This window comes from Lampetra fluviatilis, chromosome 51, assembly GCF_964198595.1.
Source record: "Lampetra fluviatilis chromosome 51, kcLamFluv1.1, whole genome shotgun sequence".
In the NCBI taxonomy this organism is placed as follows: Eukaryota; Metazoa; Chordata; class Hyperoartia; order Petromyzontiformes; family Petromyzontidae; genus Lampetra; species Lampetra fluviatilis.
Window position 1 is genome coordinate 1291899 of NC_136325.1, and position 25883 is coordinate 1317781.

Genomic DNA, 25883 nt, shown 5'->3' on the forward strand with positions numbered 1-25883 from the left:
GCAAATTTGGAGATTTTGACTATAAGAAATGATTGGAATCATATAGAAATGTGCATTTATAACACAGATCAGTGGAAAAATCTTAATATTTATTTTATTATTTACTTTTCGTAAAGCAGCTATTTTCATTGGAGTATGACAGGTGAGGCCATGCCTCCCCTGACCGCACGTCCCTGGGTTCCACCACCACTGCCTATGTTACTGCCTTCATTAACATCTGTGCAAAAGCAGTGTCCACTTGCCCAATGCTCCACCACATTATCCATTATGACTTATGTTCTTGCTCTGCAGCTGAATGGGGTAAGAACGAAGCCCCCATCGAATCCCATGGAGGGACTTGAAATCGTGCACACCTCCCACAAGATGGTGCTCAGGACGGACTTTGGCCTGACTGTCATATTCGATCGCAAATCACACGCAGGTAAAGAGTCTGGATAATGAAATTGCTTCTTGCTCGTCAGTGATTACCTTCATCACGTGATGCAGTTAATACATATCGCAAACAGTTCTACAGACAGCGACTTCCTATTGCCATTTAATACATGTGGGGTGAGCTGGAAATTAAGACATGAAAAACAATGTATGGCACACAAACCTCTTTATTAAAGGAAAATTGAGCCAAAATCAGACCGTTCATTTTGCAGATACATACCTAGCCGCTGCAGTGACGTTTTTATGAAGTGGGTGACACCTGTGCGGTGACTCAAGTGCTTCTGTGACCTCACACTCGTGGCGGATAGCCCAGGAAACATGGCCCGAGTGTGTATCTACGAAATAAGAAATATTTGTTTTGCTCGCGACCAAATCACCCTAAATGCACCTGAGCTCGTCAGGAATTGGAAGCTGAGCAGAGTTCAGCTTGGTCAGTACTTGAATGGGTGACGACCAGCATGGGTACCCAGTGTATTAGGCGATGGTTGTGAGTGCTACGAGATGCTTGTAAAAGGGAGTGCAGCAATGCATTCAGTCTATAGATAGATTTGTTTCACTGACAATATGGAATCTGTTTATAGAGTGCCATCCTCTTCAATGTGTCAATTTCTCCAGGTGCTGTAGTTTCCTCCCACATCGTATCGAGCTCTGATTAATTGTTAATTTTATACGTCGGCTTTCATCACCAGTGTCACGATACATAATTAGTTTGTGTTGGGTTAAATCGTGGAGGCATATCTATGTTTTAGCCCCCACCACCCAACAGTGTCAATATTGGTTTAGCTGAAAAAAATTGGCCATTACAACTGGCACGATTCTCTAACCCAAAATAAACTGATTATGAATCACTCATATCGATATTGACCAAACATCCCAGTGTAGGATCCTCATAAAAAAGATTATATCAGAACAAGGTGAAGATTATTTTCAGGGGGGGTAAACAATCGTCATTGTTATTGTGTTTTTGGGTTATGGCTTCCTTTAAGGATCTATATATATGTAGAAAGTGGTGCGACAGAATCGAGTGTTGAAGGTTGTTTTTTTTTGTGATTGATGTAGACGTGACCATTCCCAGTTCTTATGCTGGCCAAGTGTGTGGCCTGTGTGGGAATTACAATGGGGACACGAGTGATGAATTCAAGACTCCCGATGGATCGCTCGTTACTTCCGAGAACGTGTTTGGCAACAGCTGGGAAGTCAATGACCGACGCAGCCTCTTTGAGCAGTACGAGTCACCCGTTTTCAGGTGAGATTTATACTTCTTGCAGTAACGTCTGAAAAATCTACTTTCCTCTACTCTTCGTATCTACCGATACTATTTGTATTCGAATTAATGACGTCAATTTTAATAGATCATGGGATTAGATGTATTTAAGGTAACACGAAAACACATAACCGGTGGGCCACCAGGAGGAGGCTACCGTCTCTCCCTCAGTGCGACTGTGGCCATGCAACCCAAACTATGGACCATAAAGTAACAGACTGCAGTCTACGCTCCTTCAATGGAGGAACAGAAAATCTACACAAACTCTCTCCTGAAGCCCTCTCGTCGTGGCTAGCAGACATTGACATTATTATTTACTGTATCTCCTGAACATATTCCATATGCAAGATTAGAATCTACTCGCCAAATAAAACTGGCAAACCCCCTTTTGTAGCCTACAATGACTTCGACTTGCTTCTGACATTCATGACGGCTTAATTAATACTTTGCAATGGCGGTTAATGTTGTACATTGTGAGTACAGGTCGAAACGTCTCGTTGAGGAACCCCGGAATGACCTCAACCTCAGCTGCAGCGATGAGCAATGGGCAGAGCTGCAGAACAAGAATTCCTGCGGAGTGTTCCATGATTCCGCTGGGCCCTTCGAGCAGTGCTGGATCGCCGCCCCATGGGACCCGTATTACACGTGCGTCCACAGCTGAGATGAGCGGTGCATTGTATTACATTAAATACGTGGTATATGAGTATTAAAATTCAGGGTGTCCACAGATGTAAAGGTGGTGACAACCCTGCAAATTCTCACTCGTGCCACTGCTGATGGAGGAGCCTCCACTCCAGCGAACTCTAGAGGGTATTTGGTCTACTCTTCCACGTTAACTATATTTGTTGGAAGAGGTGGGCGTACCCACACTTTACCCCACCACACGTGACCTGCCGATCGATTTTGTTGAACACTGCTGGCTAGACAGCGGCGGTGGGGGGGGATTTGAGAACTGCAACGCCAGAAGATGGTATTGAACTGGTAACTTCTGGATTGCAAGTCCATTGCGCTCACCATTACCCCATAGCGGCTCCTTAAATATATTATCCTTCAAAGGCACTTTAAAGCTATACCCACAGACCCATGATAGTATGAATAAATTACTACGAGTTTCATCACACACTGGGGAATCGCCAGGTCTATTGAATGTCTTCTAAGCTAGTTTATTTGGACACAGCATGCTGCCTCGATGCTTTCAGCAATTCCTCTAGACGTGAAGGGGCCTGCCAACAAACTATTGCACGTCCACGTGTCCAGTACTTTCAAAATTACGATGGCACAAAATGCACATCAATCATGGCGGTGTTTTACCAGAAAATCTTTGGGATTCTCAATTCATGCTGAAAATACCCTTTCAAAAATTAACGTACAAAATGTAACGTTTCGCTTTCTCTTTTTTTTATATTATAAACAAAAATACTCGTCCAACACCTAGCCATAAATCATCTTAAGTCTATAAGATATGTGTCCAACATTTCAATCACACTGTTCAACCGGCTGTGTAGTTATCATACCTCTATGGACACCATATTACAACTCAAAGGACTGCATTGACACCTCACTACCCTCATCAATGAGAGTACAAAAGGGCTTATGTAGCAGGGTTACATCATGGCCAGTCAGTTGCCCTTCTTCCAAGCTGAGAAAGGGAAGTTAAATATCGTCTGAGTTTTAGTTGGAAAAGGCACTTACAATATGGGGCCGTATAAACACCTGGTCCAGTTGAGTTAGCTGATATAATTACATTAATTCATATACAGCCCTTTGTGAATCAGCTACTGGGAAAAGGCTTCCCCATGGCCTGTTGATCATGGATTTTTTTTACCATACTTCACCGCGCTGGTCAGTGTGTGTTGGTGAAGGGTGGCCCAGGACTCATTCAGATATCACTCGCCACTGATATTAACCATAGCCACAAATGACAAAGGGATGAAAAATTTTCTTATGAAGTTTGAAAATTACGTGTTTACATACCGATAATCGTAAATTATTATTTTTGTTGGAGGAACTATTAGGATTGGGCATAACTTTATTTGTATAATAATGGTAATGAGTGCATGCATCGTGTTTTTTTCAGGAACTGCATGTATGACATGTGTGAAAACATTGGAGACAAGGAGTTGTTCTGCAGCAGTCTGGAGGTTTACACATCAGCCTGCCAACAGGAGGGCATCACTCCCAACAACTGGAGAATCCACACGGGCTGTGGTGAGATGAATCACCGATGCCACTCCGTGCCTTGAGCCTCTTCCACCCACATTTTAACATTTCACAAAATGCGCAATCACTTTCTTCAGAAAGGGACTGCTGTCGTCACAAGAGATGTGCTTTTGTCGGAATTGGGTTTGGACCCAAGTTTTATTCATAAAAAGAGTCTATTCGGGCACTTCTGAAACTGAACCAGTGCAATTTTTTGAGTCTCATTAGCAGGGTGAGACATATTTGGTGTATGCCTGCTTAAAATGGAAATATTTCTGGAAAACATTGGCCTATTGGCTGATCGACAACAAAGTTGTGTTACTTGTACTTTAAACAAATAGACCCTTTGTAATTTTATTAAAGACAATGCGCTGCTCATAACAGTGCATAGTATATTTTGTAGGGTGGTGAAGTATGGTCAACAACACGCATGACCCACACATCATGGGGAGGCCTTCATCTGGCAGTGCATTGACGAAGGGCTACAAATTATTATTACGTCATAAAGTCATACACATGGCTGGGGCCTTTACGTATGTTGCCCCATGTATGCATTGGTACGTGCGTGTGTGTGTGCATACGCAGAACCGGCGTGCCCTCCAAACAGCGTCTACGTCGAGCGCATGTCCGCCTGCCCGTCCACCTGTGGAGACTTGGCCGCTTCTTCGAACTGCGAGCTCCCCGACGTGGAGGGCTGCCAGTGCTTGCCCGGGTTCGTGATGAGCGGCTTCGACTGCATCCCCTTCACCCAGTGCGGCTGCCTCTATGAGAACTCCTACCGCGAGGTAATGATACAAACAAAGAATGGATAAACCACGTGGCGTATACTATACACTCAAATACAGTAAATTCCCCATTCCTGCTCTTTTAAATAGAAAGCTGTGAAATTTACCTTGGTGAATCTTGCTATGACTGCCTCCCACTGATTGCTGCACTGACCAGGCCAATGTGAAGCTAGACAAGTTCCATCTGTGTGTGATGGGATTCGCAGTCTGAACCTGAATGACGTGTGGACATCAAGGAATGCTGTTATTCGGAAGTATTTCATGTTTTCTGGTGGTTCAGGTTTCACTCGTTTTGCAGAAATGTGTAATACGTTGAGTGTTCTGGGCACGAAACACATTGCATTGTGAGGTGTGTGTTTAGAATAAATGCGTGATATGTATGAGAGACGTGAATTATACAATTATTGACAAGAACCATCTGTGTCCCAATTTGTTCTCATGAATGTTAATATTCTCTGCTACCCTACGTGTATTCATGCAAGTTTGTGGAGTGATGTGCTGAAGTCGATTAACAGCATTCATTTGTGATCTAAAATTGTAAGTCTGTACACCAAATCAATTTTCTGGCACATTTTCACGTGTGTAACATTGATTGGCGTGTGTGTGTGTTTGCCCCTTTGTGCATAATGAAGGTTGGGGAACAGTTCTACACATCCACCTGTGAACAGTCGTGCAAATGTCTGAAAACAGAGACGTTGGTATGCAACAGATATAGTTGTATTGAAGAGGAAGTGTGTACCATCAGCAACTTCACCATCGGCTGTTTCGCTGGTAAGAATCACGAACCATAGCTCGCTTGATAAATTTAACGTAAACTCTCTCTTGCTTTTTTCAAGTACATGCTGCTGGTAGGAGGAGTAGGGTTTTTCTTCTAAACAATAATCAATGAAGAGAGCCACCCTGCAGTAACTTAAGAGCACCTGACCCACAGTTGTTACCTTGAGTTTGTATGTTTGGACGCAAAACTTCTTCCGCACCGTACGTAGCCAAACGTGCTCATCGGAGGTGTGGATAATATAGACCAGGGGTTGACTCAGCCACTAATCTCTTTGGGAGTGATACAATGACTCATTTCAATAAAGTGTAAAATTATTTCCCTGCGTAAAGCATGGCCCTCATCACGTGAAATTTACTTAATTGCTTTAAACCATTGGTAAGTACCACTTGATAGGGAATCCTTTTCAGATGCAAATATACTTTTTAAACATTTTAATGTATTACCGCTTTTAAATATATATTTCATAAACTTCGTAATTCGGGCCCGTTTTGGACACGGCAATTGCAGGCCATGCTGTGTAAGTCCCAATTTTGTCTTTTGCAGCCGATCCATGTGCCTCATCCCCATGTCAGAATGGAGGCACCTGCTTAATGAATGGCGTTGAGTACGAGTGCACCTGTCCTCCCAACTACAATGGAACTAATTGTGAAATTTCACGTGAGTGGATCCGTGTGGCTTCTGCTGTTTAACTGCAACGTACAAATTCTGCTCACAAGCAACATTACTCGATACATCTAAAAACCGTATTGTCATGAATACAGTACATTTTTAAATCTCAATATTAAACAATTGCCTTACAAACGCATGTCAACTTTTACACGTGCATAAGTAATTGGTTGATCAATTGATGACATGTCCAGCGAGCACCAGACACAAACCAGGCTGTCTCTTTAAGGCTGTTGACAACTTTGTCTTTTCTGAGAGTACTGATCCAGTCTAAAGCCATAAAAACAGCAACTCTTACCTCGTGCTGCAGTAACAAACTGAAATGCCAGTCCATTCAGGGAGCCCATGTTTTGTAAGGGTATTCTAATGTACAAAGAAATAGAAGCACGGAAACATGCAAACACAGACATGCACGTTTGGTGATCACACTCGCACCCTCACCTTTTAATACACACGTGCTTATCGCACTGGTAAGCAGGACAATGTTAATTTCCACAAAAATAGCTTTTTGAAAGTATTTTACTGTACATCTTGTCAGAAACTATGCATATCTGGCCATTGGTATTGATGAGTTGCGTGGTTTCATAGCGATTAGTTTAGGAGCTGTATAGTTTTTGTGATGGTATGTGAACTGTACTCGCACAGACAGACGAATGTAATATTAACCAAACATAACAACGCGTAGCCTATAGGCTCCTGAAGAGTATGCTGCTCACCAGCAGTGCGGAATAAAGAATGTGTAAGCATCCAACTGCAGCTCCACCTGACGTACGTTAAAATGAGACTAACTACCTGGTAATGTTGCTCGTGCTGTGTTGGCAGTAGTGCACAAGCACAAATAACAAAACCTCAACGCATGCATCAACAACACTGCCTTGAAATAAAAATTGGTGGCTTTGTGTTCTGGAATTGTCAACGGTGGCGTTGAATTGCATATTCACAATGCCTCTCTTGCAGTGGACCCATGTGCGCCAAACCCCTGCCAGAATGGAGGAACCTGCACGGCAACGAATGACAAATTTGAGTGCAAATGTCCAGCAACGCACAACGGGGCCCTCTGCGAGACTCTGGGTATGTTTTTAAATGTGTGCTTTGTCTCCATCAACTCACTGATCTAGGTTGCTGCTTTGTGGACACGTGCATACCCAAAGCTGCTTAATTGACTACTTCATTTATTCAATTTGTGAATAAAACTAAAATGGATGGGGAAAAGGAACTAAAATTCTCAACAAGAGTTCCTCATTAAATATTGTCAGAAATGTTATGAATAATTTGTAAAACAATAAACATTTTAGAATTGGTAACATGAATGCATCTCACCATTAAAACTTAAACGTATAATAGATATAGATTTTTTTTATCATTATCATCTTAACCATAACTATCAATTCTCCATCATTTTCATCAGCAGCAAAACAATTGTTACAGATAATTTAATTCCTGTATTCATTATCAAGTCTATTGAGATGATCTCTTCCACCAGATTGAATTCACATGGCCTTATTTATTTTGTGGTTATTTTTTATGCATGACATTTGGACCTGAACAATACACGCAATAGCCAGTTTATTTTCAATTTATATTATAGGGCATTTGATCTTCACGTTAATGAAGAAGCTGTGCCTTGGTAATTCCCTGCAGTTTTCTCTAGACCCAATATCCAGTAACAGTGGTAATGGATTGTCAGAATATGTGGATAGATTCCTACTCTGTACTCTGTAGGAATCTATCCGCAGAGGATTGATATTTCAATCATAGGAATTTTCAGCAGTAAAGCTTACCCGTCAGTCGGTCACATTTGCGCCAATTTATATTGATGGTGACCTTAGAGAAAAGGACCACGTTTCACTTCCTATCCCAATTACAATAATAACTATAAAACACCTTTCAGACACCCTGCATGACAATAACCCATGGAATTAAACACTGAGATATGGGAAATTAATAAAATTAATGATAAAAGCCATTTTTTTTATTAACGCAAAGTTGAATAAGTGGAATTGTATAGATTACATTGAAGACGCGCTTTAGAAATGTCCAAAGACTCGGAGAACCTGTTATCTCGTGGGAGAGAGTTCCAGAGTCTGGGGGTTGCTACATGGAGAACATCTCGGTCGGGGAATGCTGAGAAGATCTGCATCCCCAGATCGTAGAGACCTTAAACACAAATAATGCCCTCATCTTGGCGAAATGGATGTCATTAATTCGAATCCAGATATAATGAACAGAGATAAATGCCAAGAAAGGCTTCTAAGGGCCAGAAACCAATCGGATGAAGTCTTCAAGTGAAACCAACTATATATTGAAGGACTCTCAAGACCTGAATGTGACTTCCTGGCCATCAACCTGAGGGAAAACAAAGTTGACGGCATCGCCTTACAAGAAGCGCACGTTGATGACAGTGTGCGGATGGCGAGTGACACAATAAATGGTTGCACCCTTGTTGCTGCCATCTAACACCCTCAACGTGGCCTCCTCGCCACCTTCAACAGGAAAAATAAAAGACAAGCAGCCACATGGGAACCATGGCCATGCAATCCAAACTGTGGATCTTATCGTAGGTCACTGTGGCCTGCCCTCCTTCAATGGAGGAACAGCGCAACTACACGAACTCTCCTAAAGCCCACTTGTGGTTAGCAGACATCGACATTGGCATTGAGCTCCTGAAAATATTGCTCGTATATGCGAGAATGGAATAGAAACATTGAGGGGACATGGGTATAGCATGTCTCTGATGTAGGCTGGGGCGAGGTAGTTAAGTGCTTTGTGCATTAGCAGTAGGATTGTGAATTTAATCATTTGTGAAACTGGAAGCCTGTACAGTCAGCGCAACAATACATTGCAATGCAATATGTATTGTATTGTACGACGAGAAAGCACCGTGGTTGATTCCAAGGCATTTAACAATGCTGTGTTTTACAGTGGACCTGTGCGCTTCGAATCCTTGCGAGAATGGAGGCACGTGCACAGTAGAGGATGGCGTGCTTGTGTGCCAGTGTCCTTCCTCCTACACTGGAAAACACTGCGAGAATAAAGGTAACCCACACGGTGAAGATATCTAATTAATGCTGCTCTTCCATTGTGGAGTGCGCCATGTTACATATACCATTACCCTTGGTGCAATTTTTTTTTCTCGACAAAGTGATGGGCAATGCAGTAATGAGGTTTACTAAGTCTTGTTAAGTTGATATTTCCAATGCTTGTCAGTAAACTCACCTCATATAAAATGTTTAGGAAGTGCTTTGTCATGAAATACTAATACTTAGAGCCCTGAGCCGGCACCACTGATATCCTTTACAAACATACTTTCAAGTGAATGTTAAGTGATACAGGGTAAGTCTTAGTTCTAAAATGCCTTACTTCCTACACTCAACGTGTCGTGTCCTACTCAACCATAGCCAAAGGATTTGCATGATTGGTAACTTGTATTTGTTCATGATATAATATTTCAGTTGCTTACTTTCAAAAGTCTTGATGCACCACAGTGGTTAATTCTTGTAAACATGTGTAGTGGTTTTCACCGAGTAACGATGTTTTTCATTTAAAATTGTTTGCACTTTTGCTCAAGAAATGATGACCTCGTGATTTGATGCTGAAACGTGCTTGGTATATGTTCCATAGATAATACCATCACCATCGTCATCGCTGTGGTTTGCTCTGTTGGAGGAGTTTTGATCATTGCCGTCATTGTTTTCGTCGTCTACAAAAGAAAGCGATCCAGGTCAGTACTAATAACTCGTAAATCCATTGTGTTTTTTTCCTAACTCGTTTGTGATTCTGTCATTCGTATCGAAAGGGTGGGGAAGGCATTGTATATTACCTGGTTGCTTCAAGGCCTTACAGACCCCCACCCTGAAGGTTCCCCTAATCCCACCGCCACACCTCCCCTGCACATGGCGCACTCTCTTGACGTCTGGCACAGAGTACAAACACAGGCCATTATTCCACCTTCACTGTCTGGCTCCACCCATCTCTTAGGAGAGGCAGCCACAGATTCCCGGGGCAAACCTAGAAGGACGCAGGTATCGGCACTATTGGCGATCTCCTAAATCTAGATAAGCGGTTACACACCTTCTGAGACCTTCAACAATAAATTATTAATAAAATAACATGAAACTGCGCACAGTTGGAGGAAAATTACTCCCATATTCTGATATCTGGAACTCTGCCTTGTCTAAAATTGTAAGAAATCACACACTTTAATTTTCATTGGCCACACATCCCAACACTCATTTATTACCTGCAAGTACTCAATTGGGATTACACACAGCTATTTTGATTCCTATTGCAGAAACTCGCCAGTATCCTCCTGAAGAAGAGTTCTGAGACTTAGTGAGGCATTACTGGGTTAACAATTGTCATCATAATAATAGACTCACCCAATGTGGATTCCATACCAGTGCTGTATATCAGGTGTTATGTTGTTCCGATTCACGTATATTGGAATACAAAACAATACAAATTTCACCGCACTGTGGGAAGTCAAAAGTGCTGTTTCTGTGGAAATATTAACCACAAGCCAAAGGGGCAGTGCCGTGGCTAGGCGGCAGCGCGTTTTCTGTAAGGGATTCGTGGCACGAGCACAGTGGCTGCGCTGGTTCACACTGCAGGTCCATTCACCATAAATATGCAATGCTGTGCTTCACAGTGTCATTGTCCTGATTTGATTAATTACTTGCACATTAGTTAATTGGGACAAATAACATCACGTACGTCACTCCCTCCTGGCACACTGATGTTCATTTGCAGACTCTGGCTGCGTACACCCCCTATACACACACAGGGACAGCTGCCGCTGGTGGGGGTTCCCTTGGCTAGGCTGCAGCGGGAGGCACTGGTTGGGATAACATGTAATGCTTACCGAGTTCTTCACCACCAACACCCCACAGCCTTTCCTTCTACATAACTGACCCAAGTTGTGTTGTAGTGTATTAATCTTTTATTGAATGCTATTGCAAGCTTCCTCCCAACTAACTACATTTCATACACAACGAGTGATTCACATTTCGTTTAATTTGGTTTCTCAGCGAATCTATTGGCGTATTGGCTCACGACGTGACAACTTGATTTAATTGTCTCTGTCAGGTGGTTGAGGGTTATCGTTGAAACTGACATTCTACTTACACACTCTGACCCTGAAGAAGATTATTATCAATAATAATATTGGTCTCGAAAGCCTGCGTATAGAACCTAAACTGGAAATATTTCATTTCCAAAGGCACAAAACAACAAAGTAAAGCATTGGTATCTCTTTATATGCATGTTTTGAACTGTATCATGATTATTATACACTAAATTCCATTTGTGTAAACAAAGTCTCACGGGATAACAATCCGTTTTCCCAGGTCCTGGAAGATATTAACAGAGAACTAAGGATAGTCTCTCTATTAACGGATGTGGAATTTACACAACTGACTCTGGATCATCAACAGATGAGAACCTGCCAAATTATTTTGATCATGACCTACTGACTCTTTTTATATATATCTTATTACATACAAACTTCTCTTAATGTTTAAACCTCGGGCTCACTGGTTGCACTTGAACCATGTTACTGAACGTATATATAGATATATCTTATTACATATAAGCTTTTCTTAATATGTAAACCTCGGGCTCACTGGTTGCACTCGAACCATGTTACTGATTGTACAAGAGTAAGCTACCCGCTTTCCTTGGCTCTACTTATGTTACTGACTATTCAGGTGGACAATGTGCTTAATCAACTATTATTTAAATAAAGTGAGTAAAATTTTGTTCATGATACACTTTGAAAATGTAAAATATTTGCAAAGAACTGCAAAAAAGTTCGCAATAAACATTGCAGTCAAAAGTAGAAAACAATTATCACCGTTGTTTAAGCATTGTGCACCTGAACTGCCATGACTTTACCTCACTACCTTTGTTTCTGCTACATTGTGTCAGGTCACTGACTACTCTATTCCAACACGGAGCTTGGTCTAAAAATGGGTTGGTAAAACACGCAAGTGGTGTTACTGTTTGTGTCTGTATGGGTGTACCAATTGCAACTGAGGTTCTGAAAAATCTTCACTTACGTCGGATCTGACTTGAACTTTGCTTGGCAGGAGAAAGCCACACCATTCTGAGCTTGAGATGGATTCAAGCGAATCGGAAAAAGACGACATTGCATTTGATAATGTTTACTACAATGAAGACGGGGATACTCATGACTATGAAAGAATCGATCCTGGGAAAGATAAAATGACTGAGGGAATCCCCTTGGACGTTTCAAGTGATGATTTGGCTCAATCTAGCTCGGCAGGATTGTCTGTAAACGATACTTCATCTGACACGAATTTGGGTACGAATGAATGCTTGTTTTCAACAGAGTTGTAGTTTGTATGAGTCTGTAATTGGATAGACCAAATACACGTTTAACACTAAATGGCAGAATGGTAATACACAAGTTCTAATGGTGACTTGGAAGGTCTGTTCCAATCATTAAGTTCATATATTCTTTTCCATGTCAATAAAATTATCCGAGCACGAATGTATACAACATTTTATGTCTGACACAACTGGACTATTTGTTTGCATTTCTGTTGCACTGTTGCATTGAAAATATATGCACACCTTTTATCATCCAATATGTGCCTTCTGTTTTAAATGCCTTACAATGTGTGATGGATTAGACACTATTAAAATTAGGTTTTTAGTAAAAATTCAAAAGCAATATCATTTGTATTCTTTGGGTCTTACGGTAAAGCCACGTAGATAGAAAAAATATATAAAAATATCACGACGTTTCTATCGCAACACAAGCAATCATCATCAGGTGAAAAAATAGTGGGAGAGCTGCTGAGGCAGGATGTTATAAAGGTTTGAGATGGGTGTAGCCCAAGGGTCATAAGCGAAGTGGGCAGGGCTAGTGCTGAAATTTGCATGTCAATGTAAGATCGGAGAGCTGAGCTACCTCCACGACGACGAAGCTGTGGAGGTGGCCATTGTATTGTGAGCGATTGGCATGTCAATGTAAGATCGCAGAGCCACCGCCACATCGAGGAAAACGAGCAACGGTGGCTGTGTTAGTGAGACATTTAACCTGTCAATGTAACACCTGAGAGTCGAAAATAACTATTAACATCGGATATTATGACCCTTGGGCTATACCCATCTCAAACCTTTATAACATCCTGCTTCAGCAGCTCTCCCGCTATTTTTTCACTTGATGACGATTGCTTGTGTTGCGATCGAAACGTTGTGATATTTTTTCTTATTTTTTCTATCTTACGTGGCTTTAACGAAAACCCCAAAGAATATGAATTCCTGCAGTCACGAAAGCTTTAAGTCAAGATTCAATATCATTTGGTCCTTTAGTTTAATGGCAAGAGGACATTTATACAACAGTCCAATGTTACGCTTCCTTAATTAATCAACCTACAAATGCCCCATATCGTATGCTCATATTAACCACACTTAAACATTGTTCAAGCGTGTTGATGTTTGTGTGATGGGCAACAGCCCCCACCGGACTCATGTTCCATGCGTGTGGACAACTGTCAGAGTGGTTAAGCGGGGTTAGACTGGAGTAATTTTGTATTTTTGTAATGTAATCCGTGCAACATTACCCACAAAATACTTTAAAACCATTTGTTTACAAGTGTCCGCTTGGTGTTACTCATTCTGCCTTGAATGCTGTCTTAATTCTAAAATAAACCAAGTGACTTAGGGGTCCTGATCCTGCAGTACAGCAATGTTCCTAAACGTGGAATGTTAATTCAGATGGGAATAATTTCACGAATAAAATCGGTTTTCCACATTGTTGTTGATGCCCACTATGATGTATCGCTACTTATGAGAAACACATTTGAGCAAATACAAACATGCCATAATGTTCAGATACGATGATACGTTTCATTTTCATAAGACATTCAAAGTACCCACAGAAGCCATTTGATGCTAGTTTATTGTAAAATTCACCTCAAGCTGGAGCAACATCATGCTTAGCCTGTCTAATGATGTGCACAATATTCCCTTGTATGAACAACAAAAACATTATCCTTTCCTGCTGTCACATTACCACCTTTGCAACCAGCTAAAGAAATCCATGTTTCCGTCATTTCACCCTCCTTGCACAAGTCAAGATGCGACTTCCAATACAGAGTTGCACATCCAGCAACGATAATCCTTGCTCGTTGTCATGTCCAGAGGTGCTATTTTAATTTCAGGCATATGTGTGAACAACATAGAGCAGTTGATTCCCTCAAATGCACCCATTTTTAACAAACTCTTACACAGGATATAGTTCAGTGGATCATTAAAGGAATATGATGCATCACGCTTGTGTCAAATCCGATTACCTATTCCACCTGCTACAGACCAGGGCTTCTCAAATGCCAGTCACCTCAAGCCCACCACAACGTGTGTAATTGAGTGGAGATGCATTTGATGAACGTGGAAATGTGTTTCGGGAATGAGCATGAGGTTTGTAAAGTGAGAGGCACCTCCTCGAATACAACAGACACACTAAAATCGCATGTAATGTTTGGCTGTCATAGCATAACCATACAGTACCTCGTCATCAATCCGCACATAAGCCACACAACCCGAGGTAATCTCTAGCAGCTACAGCCATGTGATCTATGCATCTTCACTTGATCGAAAAATATCGAGTCACTACTGAAGTCAAGATTTTTGCATTGTTATTTTTGAAAGCTACAATATTATGCACTCGCCAAATGTGTTTCATTTTCCAGGGTAAATTCACATCGCATTAATTGATCCATGTGCTCGTTTTTTGCGTCTAGCCAGTATGATGAAACATATACCGACTGTAGAACATAAAAACCGTGTATAACGTCAGATGTTCCGACGAATCTGTTCAGTTTCCATCTCACAAATTATTGCACGTACTCCATATGCCAAATTTGGCCTCAATATTCTTACATGCAAACTTGATTATGGTCGACTGTACTGTTTTAAAATATGTTTTTGAAACCACAATAAAACTCTCTAAAACTGTACCTCTCTGAAGATGCCATCGGTGTAAAGTGATCAGAGAGAGGCCTGTACAGAAGGAATTGCAATTGACAAGAACCTCTGAACAAAAACAACGTTACAAAGATTGGTAGATGCACAAGAGGGATTCTGCGAAATCATAAAATGACTGAGCTCAACACCATTTCAAGTTTCACGTTGCAAACCTGAGGCAGGACAGTGTGTTGTAATTAGGTAATGATCCATGTAATATTTTGTCTAATGTTACAAAATAAATCGATTTTGCATTCCAGATTGTTTCGCAGTTTGTCTTAATGATGTCATTAAAGCAATCTTTAAAATGAGTCCTGGGTTTATTTGCTCATGCATTCTATCCCCGTCGTATTTCATGTCTGAGATTAGTTTGAAACGATGTCTATCATGGATTTGATCTTGCTGCTGTATAATGCAGAAAAAAACCTCGTGCAGCCAAAGTGTTCAGGCATTTAATGGGTGAAATATTTTAAGGAAAATTATTCTCCCGAGTCTTTTATTTGTTCATCATTTTATGCAGTAATTAGACTTAGACTTAAAACAACACACTACACAATTGGAGATGGCCAAGGTACTTATGAGCCTGAGCAGTGAACGGGTACTGCTGAGATTTTGGGTTTCAATTTGGGTGGGCAATGGGTCCCCGATTAAACCAAGATCTCAAGTACGAGTTGCACTAAAAAAACATTACAATCAGTTCATCACTTGGTACATTTCCAGATATGAGAATGGTTTTTGGGGTTATACATCCATGCACCAAACAGCTTTGTAGATTAAAAGGTTTACTTGGGATTTTGAAATTATGTTATATCTCTTGTGAGCCATTCTCTAACTGGGCAATCAAATGCTCTGTTGGTATTCAATTACACTGTGTAACAATTTTTTTTTGTTCCTAGGTAGTGTTATTTCCTAATTAATTACGCCTCAAAAGTACAGAAAATGGCTCTTATTCCCCACAAACTTTGCTTTTGTGACCAGGACAGTGATATTTTTAAATTTACCTATTTTCGAGAACATTCCAGATAGATTCAGTGCTGAGTAAGCTTGGAGTAATTTCTAGAACATTCTAGAACTTTCCAGTAATATAAATAGTAGTATAAATACAGGGGCCTTAAGCCCACCAGTTTAGTTTAGTTCCAGCTGCCAAAGGGATACATATCTGCATTTTTCTGAGATGGCATCAAGAGGCTGCAAGCATCCGGCAGATGCATTTTGCTATGTCTCCGGCCAATGTATCAAAAAAGTACTCTGTGGAAGCATCTGCTAAGATGTGTGAGGCCGACAAGGCATATTTCGGCGTGCCAGTTGGGGATCAAGACAAACCCTGGGCACCTCATTTTACCTGCGAGCAATGCAAAAAAACTCTGGAAGGTAAGATGACAATTGTTGCTAGCAATTTAATGTTATAAAATTTGTACTACAAAAAATTGTGAAAGTTTTAAATTTAAAAATGTTTTACAATTTTCAATGTTATTGAAAAGAGATATAAATGAAGTGTTGTGAGAATCTCTTACACATTAGTCATGGGTGAAATAAATGTCTTTTTGTAGGATGTGTTGTATATATTGGGTCTTGAAAAATTATACAAATTAAATGAAAATGTGTAATTTTCCGAAATCATGCTAATTTATATAATTATGCTAATTATGCATGTATGTTCATTAGGAAGGTGTAATTGAATTACGTTCTGCAAGTGTATGTAATTATACTAATGTATGTATACTCTGGTTCTTTCGGTAAAATCACGTCGTTAGAAATAAAATAAAACAAATCACGACGTTTCGATCGCAACACAAGCAATCATCATCAGGTGGGACAACTACAGCAAGAAACAACTGCTGAAGAAGGCGAGAGAGCTGTCGTGGCACAAGGTTATATAGACTACTAGCGGTTAGTACCCGGCGTTGCCCGGGCGAATAAGGCAGACACACATGTAGTTACACACGCAAATCCATTGACACACACACATAGAGTTACACGCACAAATAGACTCACACATACATACATAGACTGAACAACAACCGCCATTCGCCACTAAGTGGTGGTGACGTCACGACAACGCTTGTGCCAGGCTACGTGCACCTTGAGGCCACGTGAAGTGTCGAACGCCCGCTGGCAGGAGGTCACGGGGCAAACCCAGATGGCATAGGTCGATTGACTGAGGAGACTGGCTGATGCACCACCTGTGGCCCATACTGTGGCAACTTTCTGTGCTTTAGCCACCCGGCGCTCCGCTCGTTGTTGTGAGCGTCGCTCCTCCGCCCTTCGTTGTTGTTGGAGGGTGACTGCCTCCAACTGCCCAGTAGCGTCCTTCAGGAGCCTCCTCCACAGAGGCCGATCTTGACACGGCTGGTACCAGTCATCTACAAGTGGACTCAGCACCAAGTCCTCCTGTAGCACATCACTCCATATCTTCTCCAGCCCGTGCCGCGCCCGTTTAGCCCCCTCGATCCGGCAGAACAAAAGCTGTTTAGGCATGCGGTGGCTGGCCATGCGTGCTACATGACTCAGGCAACGCAGCCTTGCCTGCCGGAGGTCACCGATGGGACTGTGTCCAGATCTTTCAAGGATTTGTGAGCTCCTCACACAATGCAGCCTGGTTAAAGCCAGGATGGATCGTAGGCAGGTCATCCTAAATGTTTCTAACCGGCGAAGATGTTCCATTAGGGGGGTCCAAGTTTTGAAAGCATAGAGAAAGGAGGGAATGACCTTGGCCGAGAAGATCTGAAGCTTCGTATGAAGTGATAGACCAGGTAGCTTCCACACAGCGTCACCCAGGCAATGAAAAGATAATGCAGCTCGACTGATTCGAAGTGAGACCTTTGCTGTTAAACCGGAGTCGGTCATTAGCACACTGCCAAGGTATGGGAAACTCTCCACTGTCTCCACAACTGCCCCATCATAAATTGGGAGTTGTGGGGGTGGAGTGTCCGATGGTTCAAAATAGGCAAGCAGGTGCTTAGTTTTGGTGGGGCTGATGGTAAGGCCCCACCTGTTGGTGGCAAGCTCCAGGTTTAGCAGCAGCACCTCGAACTCGTCCTCCGAGTGAGCAGCAATTAGCAGATCATCGGCATACATAACGTGGTTGAGCAATAGGGAGCGATCCCTTGACCGCACCCGGCCATCGATCAGCCTCCCATTGTATCTGTAGCAGATGGGAATTCTTCCAGTACAGGCATTGAAGGCTTGACGAACTACGTGGTCCAAATATATAAAATAATGTGGGAGCCAGAGGACATCCCTGTTGCACCCTAAGGTGTAAAGGGAATGGCTCTGACTCACGGCCACGTAGTTAGACGCAGGGCGGCTCACCATCATGAAGGTCCTTAAGGATGGTGATGAGTGGGTAAGGGACTCGGAAAGCACGAAGAGCATCCCAGAGGCCAGGCCTACTGATGGTATCATTGGCCTTGAGCATAGTCAATAAAGCACACGCATGGACTAAGATGCACACATGGACCTACAGACACGCAAATAAATGGACTTACACTGACTAATATGGAGGCATGCACACACAGCGACTAACACACACGCACATATCGACTCACACACAAACACATCGACTCACACACACGTATGGACTCAGACACACATGGACATCCACTTGAGATACACACACATGGAGTTACACACACATATCGAAGTACACACATACAGCAACTCACACATACATCGACTCACACACAGACATACGTGGACTCACACACATTGACGTAAACACACATGTACTTACACACACACATCGACTAAGACACACACACATGGACTTACACACATACATAGACTGACCCACACATTGCCCTACACACACATACACATATGGACTGTGACACACAGACATGTACTTTAGATACACATGGATTAACAGGCACATAGACTCAGACACACGCATTGACTTACACACACACATCGAGTGAGACACACACATGTATGGACTTACACACACATGTGGACTAACACACACACAGCGACTGATACGCACACAAATGGACTGACACACACACACTTTTACGTACACACACACATGGGGCGGTGTCCGTTTAAAAAAGACAGACACACACATGGACTTTCAAACAGACATGGACCCACACACGTAGAAACCCATCGACTTACACGCACACAAACACATATGGACTCACACACACAGACATCGACTTCAGGGACACATGTAGTTTCTGCATACGAACATTATAATTGTAATATTAGGCAACGTATTAGTTTAATAATAGTAAACAATTAAGCAGAGTTGTTATGTGCACACAAATATTATCATTGTAATATTTGTAAACTTATTTGATTAATAATAGTAAACAATAAACCTCAGTTATTAGCGAAAGATGCAATAAAATTGTACTTTACATTGGCGTGGTGATGCCTCGTCCTATGCAGAGCCCGCAGCCTCGCCTAGATTGGCAAGCCGGAGGAGGTGAGACATTGCCAGGCTGCTGGCTGGGCCGCTACCCCCCCCCCACCATCCCCCTGCCCGAGGCAGAATAATACTATGTAAATGCTTTAAAAATATTAAGTTAATATCTAAGAACTTTATAGCAGTAACTGCACACATTGGGGTGGTGGGGGGGAAGAGAACATCACACTGTGAAGAGAAATCGGCAGCGTGATGTGGATATTTATTCCATGTTAAACGCGTAAAATAAAATGTCCCCCATGAGCTGGAGCGAACGCGCATGACTTGGCAGGGTCCGCCTCCCCCCCCACGCAATTGGCGTCACTTGGTACGGTCGATCTGGTGCAATGAGTAAATAATGAATCATAGAAACGGCACAAATGTGTTAATTAAACTACTTTAAAGTTTACGAACGAGAAAACGGAATAGCCTATTCCCTCCACGGGACTTAGGGTTAGCCGGCTGGCAAATTATTTCGGTCTTAAACCCCACCGTCCGAGAGCCAAATCCCCCGCAAGCGCGAGCGCACGGAGACTTTTATATATAAGATAGAGGTAGGGTACATGGGCGGGGCTAAAGTTGGGGGGTGGGGCAGAGTAAGATCTGCGGCGGCGATGGGAGAGCTCGGGGGAGAGAGAGGTGGGGGGTTGCCAATGCAGCTGCAATGCCAATGAAGCAACAATGCCAATGCAGCAGCAATGCCAAACGCTGGGGTGCGGGGGGAAATTAACTCGGAAAAAACAGACCAGCACCCGCCAGATATGATGGAACAACCATAAACAGTTAAGGTTTTATCTGGTTAATAACATCCTTCCAATGATTGCGGAATTTGTATCCATCTTCTCGGTTGAAGTTATGTCTATGTTTATATATCTGGATGGCTTCATGAACAAACCTTTGATAGTAGCCCGAAGGTTTGCAGAGTACCTTGGTCTCGGAAAAAAAACAATATCATGCGAGCCCACAGCGTTATAACAATGGTCAGCCACGGCAGAGGTATTGGTTCTGCCGTGTTTCAAATCTGCCTTGTGTCCGCGAACACGGTCTGAGACATGTCGTTTCGTTTCCCCAATGTAACAGCTACCACGTACAACCCAGTTTGTAGACTCCAGGATAATGCATGTCAGGAATGACATCGTTCACAGATGGGATTAGATCAGGGATTTTGTGTACTGTATTGAATCGTGTATGCAATTATGCTTCACTTCGTTGTCTAGGGTTGTATTATTGTAGGACTTGAAATATCCCGCGCCACGCGTTCTGTTGCTAGGCAAGCAAGCAGCGTACAGTGGGGTCATCTGAGGACACGGTTGTTGTTGTCGTGGCATTAAGGGGGAGGTCGTTCAGAGACACGACAGGTGTTAGGGGTGACTGAGGACGCAGGCCGGTGATTGGTCAGGAGGGTGAGTGGCTAATGACCGGCGCCGGCCTGGCGGCGATAACATGGTCACGTGAGGCTGGGGGCCTGGGGGCGAGTAGCAAAGCGGGGGATGAGATAATTGATTGGGACTGATTGGTGCGGGGATAAAGGGCACAGCGTAACGGAGAAACGGGAGTCTTGGTTGGTGTTGGAGTTGGAGTGGTTGGTGCCCGAGACAGAGACGGAGCAGCAGGGAGCAGGGATAGATACGATAAGGGTAGGCAGAGAGAACACAGTGTACGGTAGCAGTGGATAGAGAGAACAGAGTGTACGGTAGCAGTGGATAGAGAGAACACAGTGTACGGTAGCAGTGGATAGAGATAACCCAGTGTACGGTAGCAATGGATAGAGAGAACACAGTGTACGGTAGCAGTGGATAGAGAGAACACAGTGTACGGTAGCAGTGGCTAGAGAGAATACAGTGTACGGTAGCAGTGGTAGCAGTGGATGGAGTGGGTACAGAGTAGGGTAGCAGCGGAGTAACGGACCTTGGGAGAGAAGGAGAGTGAGCGAGCAAAGTCGTGGAGCGGAGCGAGCGAACGGGGAGACATGGAGTGTTGTTAATGGTGGGTTGTGCATCGGAGCGAATGGAGAGACACGGAGCGATGGTGAGGAGGTGTGAACTCTATGCGTGAATAAACGAGACAAGAAAGACAACGAGAGAACGAGTCCTACATTATCAATCGGGATAATACAATGATTCTCGCTTTAACTTTGACTGATTATGTTTAGTGTTTATGTCAGGTCTCAAAATTCAGATCTCTCCGCAGGATACAGTTCTTATAATTACGATAATTAGGCATGAACTTAGGAAGGCACCACTCAGACTCTTCTGTGCTAAGCAACTTTAATATCTAAAAAAACACATAACACTCTAATATGCGAACTCTCATGCTCGGAATTGTCAACACAGTACTCCTCGAGATGTCCTACTCATTGATCCGTACATTTAACCCTCAATGGTTACATTAGTTAAACTGGGTAACAGAACAATCGGTTGATTTCTCAGAGTAAAGCGAGCATACACGGCAATGGAAAAAAGTTCTTAAAAATGTATGTGACAATATTCATACGAACAGTAATAAATAAACATGTCCCGAAAGCAAAAGTAGACCTTAATGAATTCATTGGTAAGATTATGCAATTAACAAAATGCCTTGAAACAATGGTGTGCGGTAGTGTGCCTGCTTGTCTAACAAATGTATATCAATTGGCTAAGGGCTTTAATACATTTGCGGGCAAGATTATGTGATGAAAATAAAGATTTTAACACAATAGTATCCCTGTGTGTTTGTAGATTCGTAACATAGATGATTATAAATGTTAGATTCATAAATTAATTCATTGGTACAGATTATCCAATTAACAACAAGAATGATTAAAATACTTCTAAACGACCGTATATCTACGTAACTCAATGGGCAGCAATGCTTTACACCCTTTGGCCACCCTTTTTGAAATACAGAGAGAACTTTGGAGTAATCTTATTAGTTCCGATATATGCGTTATGTGTGTGTTGGTGTATTGTCTCTTTGCTCAACTCTTTGCATTAAGCAGACGCCGAGGTGAGGCGTTTCTTGGACCAAAAATTTGTTGGTTCCCTGCTGAGCGATGAGTCGTGTGTGTGTGGGTGGGCATGTCATACACACGGCGCTCTCGCTCTCTTGGCGGCAGCTGCAGGCCTCTCTGCTGCTGGATGAGCTGAGTCGGCACGACACTTGTCTTTGAAAGTGCCCGATTGCGCTCGGAGCTCATCCGCATGTCGCCGGGGCCGGCACTCTTGCTCGGCTGCGCTGGTTGCGCGCTCTCTCTCCTGCTCCGTGCTCCCTGGTGATGCCCAATTGCGCTCGCAGCTCGTCCGCTGGTCGCCGGTGCCGATACTCTTGCTTGGTTGCGCTGGTTACGCGCTCTCTCCTGCTCCGTGCTCTCTGGTGATCCACGATTGCACTCGCAGCTCGTTCGCTGGTTGCCGGTGCCAACACTCTTTCTCGGTTGCGCCCGTCACACTCTCTCCCTGCTGCTGGTCCTGTGCGATGCTCGCTTGGTCAATACTTGGCGCTTTTCCGCCCTTTCTCCAGGTTGATTGCTTGTCGTTGCTCGTCACTCTTTCTCTCTCTTTCTCTCTTGCTGCAGCTGCGAGTGGGAGCTGGCACTCATTGTAGAATAAAACTTTTAGTGATGCTTCGTCTGTCAGCGCCGAACTCATACTCGGTGACACACCGCGACTTTGCAAGCCTCGCCATCCTTGGTCGATTGCGGGGCCCACCCCCGGAGCTTGCCGCAGCAAGACTCAGTTACATGATCTGTGTCCTTGCTTATATGTGAAATTCTCCCACCTCCGCTCGCCTCCTCACAAGGGACCGGAATTATTTTGATTTCGCTCAGCCTGTGGGAGCAACTTTTTGTCCTGTGTGCGTGTGCGTGTGTCTGTTGAAGTAACTTGTCTCATCAAGGCCTGGTTCCTGTCCCCTTCCTCAAGTCACCCCGCCATCAGTGGAAACAGATGCTCCAAATTGCCCCAAAGTGCGTCCTTCCAGTCCTCCAACCCTCTGCAATAATTAATCTGGAAGGAGGGGGGGGGTCCCCTTGTCCGGTTGGAAGCATATTATATTTTTTGCGACATAGAATTGTAATGTATTACTTACTGTTAGTAGCTCAGCTTATTGGAGAGTATATTTAGTATACTGATGATACTATGTAGTTTATACTTTAGTTTTTAATACGTGGTTGTTTAGTAACTGCAGCTACATACTATTAACATTCCTTCCCTTTGTTAATGCTACCCCCATCCCCTCTCCTTGATGCTGCTAATCCTGCATAATGCACAGGCATAATGACTTTGAAACCCCCCGCCCACCTCCTACGCATTTCCCATAAATATGCTAAATTCCTCTTGATATGCAAATTATTTTATCAATGCGTTCTTCTTTCCACCTCCCCCCTCCAACCCAGCTTAAATATACGCTCCAAGCTTGGTGGTATTTCATTCTTCAACTGAGGACGGCTGCTTGCGTTGTGGCCGAAACGTCTTGAGAATTATTTTATTATGTTTTATTTTTATTATTTTATTACTTCCCTTCTACGTGACTTTACCGAAAGAACCAAGAAGATGTGTTACACAGTGTTATAGCTTGACATGATGCCAGCAGTACAAATGAATTACAATTTGGAAATATACCAAACGTGTTTACAGCTCGAGCATCTGGTGTGGCGGTGGTGTGTGAGGCATGTTTATTTGAGCTGTCGGGGAAGCTGAATCCTGTGGCCTGGGGTGTTGCCCGACTGTACATTGTGCACAACCACAGGGGACAAACCAGTTTCAAAATCCGTTTGAGTGACGCCTCGGAGGGGGGTTTAGGGATCCAGAGGCAGTGTCGAGCGACGTGACCTATTGTAATTGGCCAGGTGATTGACCAATCCAGGGAAAGCCTGGACTATAAAAGGAGGGGCCTGGCTTGGAATGAGCAGTTCGGCTGGGACACTATGGCTGCACCTGCTTCATGACCAGCTACTACCACATGCAAGCGAGAGAAGGGTGGGAAAGCTTTACTTGGCCGACCTGGGGAGCAAGCCTGCGGCAGGACTTTCCGAGCAGTGGCATGAACAAGACCAGCAGCAGCAGTGGGGAACAACATACCAATAACGTGGCCTGGCATTGGGAATGGGGTCTTCGAGCTTTCCCTTTGGCTCCTTGGCTGTGTCTGAGGGCGCATGTACAGTGAGGGGAAAAAGTATTCGATCCCCTGCTGATTTTGTACGTTTGCCCACTGACAAAGAAATGATCAGTCTATAATTTTAATGGTAGGTTTATTTGAACAGTGAGAGACAGAATAACAACAACAAAATCCAGAAAAACGCATATCAAAAATGTTATAAATTGATTTGCATTTTAATGAGGGAAATACGTATTTGACCCCCTCTCAATCAGAAAGATGTCTGGCTCCCAGGTGTCTTTTATACAGGTAACGAGCTGAGATTAGGAGCACACTCTTAAAGGGCTCTCCAAGGATGTCAGGGACAGGATTGTAGACCTACACAAGGCTGGAATGGGCTACAAAACCATTGCCAAGCAGCTTGGTGAGAAGGTGACAACAGTTGGTGCGATTCTTTGCAAATGGAAGAAACACAAAAGAACTGTCAATCTCCCTTGGCCTGGGGCTCCATGCAAGATCTCACCTCGTGGAGTTGCAATGATCATGAGAACGATGAGGAATCAGCCCAGAACTACACGGGAGGATCTTGTCAATGATCTCAAGGCAGCTGGGACCATAGTCACCAAGAAAACAGTTGGTAACACACTACGCCGTGAATGACTGAAATCCTGCAGCGCCTGCAAGGTCCCCCTGCTCAAGAAAGCACATATACATGCCCGTCTGAAGTTTGCCAATGAACATCTGAATGATTCAGAGGACAACTGGGTGAAAGTGTTGTGGTCAGATGAGACCAAAATGGAGCACTTTGGCATCAACTCAACTCGCCGTGTTTGGAGGAGGAATGCTGCCTATGACCCCAAGAACACCATCCCCACCGTCAAACATGGAGGTGGAAACATTATGCTTTGGGGGTGTTTTTTTGCTAAGGGGACAGGACAACTTCACCGCATCAAAGGGAACGATGGACGGGGCCATGTACCGTCAAATCTTGGGTGAGAATCTCCTTCCCTCAGCCAGGGCATTGAAAATGGGTCGTGGATGGGTATTCCAGCATCACAATGACCCAAAACACACGGCCAAGGCAACAAAGGAGTGGCTCAAGAAGAAGCACATTAAGGTCCTGGAGTGGCCTAGCCAGTCTCCAGACCTTAATCCCATAGAAAATCTGTGGAGAGAGCTGAAGGTTCGAGTTGCCAAACATCAGCCTCGAAACCTTAATGACTTGGAGAAGATCTGCAAAGAGGAGTGGGACAAAATCCTTCCTGAGATGTGTGCAAACCTGGTGGCCAA

The 25883-nt window shown here is 43.3% G+C and overlaps 1 protein-coding gene across 1 annotated transcript in view; it reads left to right on the forward strand.

Moving 5' to 3' along the window:
* Nucleotides 1-12481, forward strand: part of LOC144948848 (zonadhesin-like) — a 35105-nt gene extending 22624 nt beyond the window's left edge. The window contains exons 23-33 of the mRNA XM_078878500.1: nt 292-421; nt 1492-1678; nt 2180-2341; nt 3774-3904; nt 4481-4680; nt 5313-5451; nt 6002-6115; nt 7082-7195; nt 9047-9160; nt 9746-9845; nt 12211-12481. Coding sequence (XP_078734626.1) covers nt 292-421; nt 1492-1678; nt 2180-2341; nt 3774-3904; nt 4481-4680; nt 5313-5451; nt 6002-6115; nt 7082-7195; nt 9047-9160; nt 9746-9845; nt 12211-12481 — 1662 coding nt within the window. The remainder of the gene's footprint in view (nt 1-291; nt 422-1491; nt 1679-2179; nt 2342-3773; nt 3905-4480; nt 4681-5312; nt 5452-6001; nt 6116-7081; nt 7196-9046; nt 9161-9745; nt 9846-12210) is intronic.
* Nucleotides 12482-25883: the final 13402 nt, after the last annotated feature.